Raw genomic sequence first — 3,825 nt, 5'->3', positions numbered from 1 at the left:
ATCAAGCATGTGGGATAGCTTACTGTTTGTCCGTGATTTTGCCTCCCGACGCAGGCAAAACAAATTCTGTCAGGGATACCTGCCTTGAAACAACAGCTGTTGTGCAAGTGAAGCCAAAGGCAACATATGATTCATCATATGTTGCCTTTGGCTTGGAAGAAAGTTGGATTGGAAGCCTATTTGGCGATGCGTCAAACTCTGCTTTGTGTTTTTGTGGGAGCCCCGTCAAAAAAGTGTGAATGTGTGTGTGGATGACTGGATGGCTTGATGGCTTTGGGGTCGTTGGGGACTAGTAAAACACTATTCACAGACCTTCAAAGTAAAATAGGAAGTATAACACAGAGACGCAAGCTTGACATGGTGGAGACAGAGCAACTAAGAAACACAGAGACATAACCATAAGGCAAATAACCAAAAATGATAAATAATACACAGAGGGAAATCCTGGAACACAAGAAACTAAACTAGAGGGAGTAACAAAAGCATGAGAACATAATTCACAATACAGAGTGACAGAAAACACAAGAAACTCAAAACATGCGAAGACATAGACCAAGAAACAGAACAGAGGGAGCACAGAGAAACATGAGGGGCAAGGGATCAAAACTAGAAACCATAGAATAAATCACACGAGTAAAAAATACAAAAATCACAAAGAACTAAAAAAACGCTGGGTCAGGAGTCCCAGGATCCTGACAACGAGGCAGGTTTGCCCTTGCTGACAGGCAGTTAGTGGGGCACACACATCAAAACCTCCCAGCGACCCTGACAGAAGAGGATGGATGGAAAATTAAAATTTGAATTAAATCCAAAATGGAAGCCATGAGCATTTCTTTTTCTTTACTTTACTTTTTTTTTTTAATGTTTCTCATTATTCCAGGAAACCAGTCATTTATTTCATTAATCCCGTCAGTCTTCACTGTCTTTCACAAAGCCACCGGAAGTGCAGTTATGGTTTACTACTTTAAGAGAATAGAAACTCAAAGTGTTTTGGAGCGCGTCAATGCGCTTGGAGGAGTGGCTCCGCGCTCCGTTTTATTAAAGAGATATAACGTTTGATCCTCAGAGGGTTTCTGCAGACATGGAGCTTCTACCACTTCTGATTCCGAGCTTCTGTTTCCTGACTTTGTCCGGACTGACGTTTGGGGCAGAATCCGGTAAGAAACTCACTGATTTAGACTGATCATGTGTGCAGGCGCAGTCACTTTTCACAGCAGCGGATGGAGCTTTAACGCTGCTCAGGCTGCTGCTTTAGTGGGTGGATGACTGCGGCATGTACACCTGTGACATCAGCTTTTAACGCAGCTGCATTTTAGTGTTGAAATAATGAGAGAGAGGGAGAGGATTAATGTACAGCATGTTCAACAATGAAACATTTTAAGGTGTTTTAAGGTGTAGGTGTGGCGTCTTTGTTAGTGCGCTGCTTCCTGCAATGACAACTATTTTCTTTCCTGGAGACTGCGTGTCATTTGTTTATGGCTGAATATGACATTCATGCAGAAACAAATATCCACTACTTCTACTAATACAGAGATTAGTGTAGAAGTAGTGTTTAATAAACATGGACAAATACATGTGAAAAGCTGTGAGAGATCCAGCAGCAAAATGTGTCAAACTAACCGACTTGTTAGTTGTCAGACTTCTGTTCGCGGTGCAGCAGACTTTACGTGATGTTTTTCACTCCACTCATAGAGGCTTTTTCTGGAAAGGTTTGTTGGCAGAGCGGAATGCAGAAACATTTTACTTGTACTATCTGATGTATATCCAAAAGTCTTCGAGGTTCTCGAACACCCCAGTGTCTATTTATTGCAGTTCAAGTCGTTCAAGTCTAATAATTAGCTTGAAATGGTACAAAGGTAAATGGTAAACTGCCAGAGGTAAGAAAAAAAGGTAAGGTTATCCAAAGAAGAATAATGTAGGCAATGTGAAGGGGAGCTACAGTAAATAAACATGATTTTCATTCAGAAAACATAAAGGAGGGATTACAGATGTTGTGACTGTTTTTCTGTCGAACTGAACTTGGAGTTTTAATGTTCATGTCTTATAAAATCAAACTTGGATTTTTTAAAACTTTCTGAAACATGACAAAATTGTTTGAAAAGCTTTGCTTTAAGCCAGTTTTCTTCTTATACCTGACTTTCAGTGTATATTCATCACTCTGTGTGTGAGCTCACTGTTTAAGTCTTTTGTGTTTCAGTGACATCTGTGATTGTGAAAGAAGATGATGATGCCATTTTGCCCTGTTCCCTCAGCACCAATGAGAACATTGAGTCAATAGTGTTTGACTGGAAGAAGGAAGAAACAGTCCAGGTGTTCATGTATAATAAGGGTGACCATCACAATAATGGCCTCACAGATCAAAATGAGCAGTTCAAAAGTCGAGTCACACATTTTCCAGAAGAGCTGAAGCACGGCAATGCATCCATAAGAATAAAAGAAACTAAGCGGGAGGACAAAGGAAACTACACCTGTTTTTTTCCAAAAAGCAGAAAAATATTCAATGTTGAGCTTGTTGTTGGTGAGTGCTTTTAGAAATAGCCCGATTATTATTTTATAATACTTTCTATATGTTCTGTGCTTTATTGTTAATTTTAGGATTATCATAAATGCATTTTTACTTCAGGCCATCTAGGAAAAGTGAAGGATGGTTGGATGATGGGCAAATTATTGCTATGCCGCAGTCGCAGGGTGATATACGAACAAAGGGTTATGATTTAATTACAAAGCTTCAGCAGAGAGAAATCCCTTTGTATATTGCCTGCTACAGAAGAAATCGACAACCCAGTTCAGTTCATTTCTGCTGTGTTTGAGTAAAATCACAGTAATGTTGATGAGCAGAAATAAGTGGGGGTTTCTTCTGAACCCTCAGTGTGATAACTGAGTGAAGAGTTTTAAGACAGAGTTTTGGCACCGCGCCATCAGATCACATAACATCTCCAACAAAAAAGCGAACACAACAGGCAGAAGACATGATTTTTGTGTATTTTGCCATAATTGTATGCCACAGACGGGAAGGGAAATCCAGCAGCTCTTCAATGTCAAAAGATTTTGTTCTGCAGCAGGCAGCAGACATTCATAAATCTGACCCTAAATGTTCCTTCTTTAAAATTCTAATCTTTGTAATTAAGGGATATTTTTCACAGGCTGTTCTTGTTTATGTGCCTTTTGCATAACATCAGAGTTAGGACACATGATGCTGAATTAAGATACTCAGCTTTTAGTCCATCTCAAATTGCAGTTTCAACACAGTAGACATCCAGCGCCACATCACTAAGGACAGATTAGTGTGAGGTCGTTCCCACTGTTAGCACACCTTTTTTTTTCTACTCTTTTTCTCTTCTCTTTTCCTAACTCCTTGTCAGGTCTCCCACCCACCTTTCCTGGAAAAAGAGGTTAGGAATAGCATTTATGGGGTACTTTTGGAACCCTGAGACCTTCCCATCTCCATGTTGGTCCCGCACCTGTTGACTTATCAAAAATCTGAGGTGTCCATCGACTTTTCACTAAAGAAAATAAAATTGGAGTGAATGCAGATATAAACACTGAATAAATATTCAGACGCATAGCTGTTCAATGTGTGACTCACTGTTTGATCATAAACCATTCACCACCATAAACCAGCCTTCAGTTTAAATGTATTAGGATTTTTATTTTTAATTTGTGACTGTGACTTCTTTGTTAGTTAATGATTTTAAAAATAAGTCCAATATGGCAGGTTTACACTTTGGAGTTTATTTTTCATCAGTTTTATCTGACTGCTGAGTTGATGGAAGCAGAGTCACAGTTAACACATGTGTCTGTTTTCTCTTTCAGAACCAATATTAA

At 39.3% G+C, this 3,825-nt stretch overlaps 1 protein-coding gene across 1 annotated transcript in view; it reads left to right on the top strand.

The window, feature by feature from the left end:
- Window positions 1-1,001: 1,001 nt before the first annotated feature.
- The window catches only part of LOC102207855 (V-set and immunoglobulin domain-containing protein 1-like), a 14,711-nt gene continuing 11,887 nt past the window's right edge, over window positions 1,002-3,825 (top strand). Inside the window, exons 1-2 of the mRNA XM_005752838.1 lie at window positions 1,002-1,157; window positions 2,198-2,518. Coding sequence (XP_005752895.1) covers window positions 1,082-1,157; window positions 2,198-2,518 — 397 coding nt within the window. The 5' untranslated portion in view covers window positions 1,002-1,081. The remainder of the gene's footprint in view (window positions 1,158-2,197; window positions 2,519-3,825) is intronic.

The sequence above is a fragment of the Pundamilia nyererei genome, unplaced genomic scaffold, assembly GCF_000239375.1.
Source record: "Pundamilia nyererei isolate P.nyererei 1_Seehausen unplaced genomic scaffold, PunNye1.0 scaffold00385, whole genome shotgun sequence".
NCBI lineage: Eukaryota > Metazoa > Chordata > Actinopteri > Cichliformes > Cichlidae > Pundamilia > Pundamilia nyererei.
Note: the sequence above shows the minus strand (reverse complement) of the source record. Positions and strands in the feature narration are given on the sequence as shown.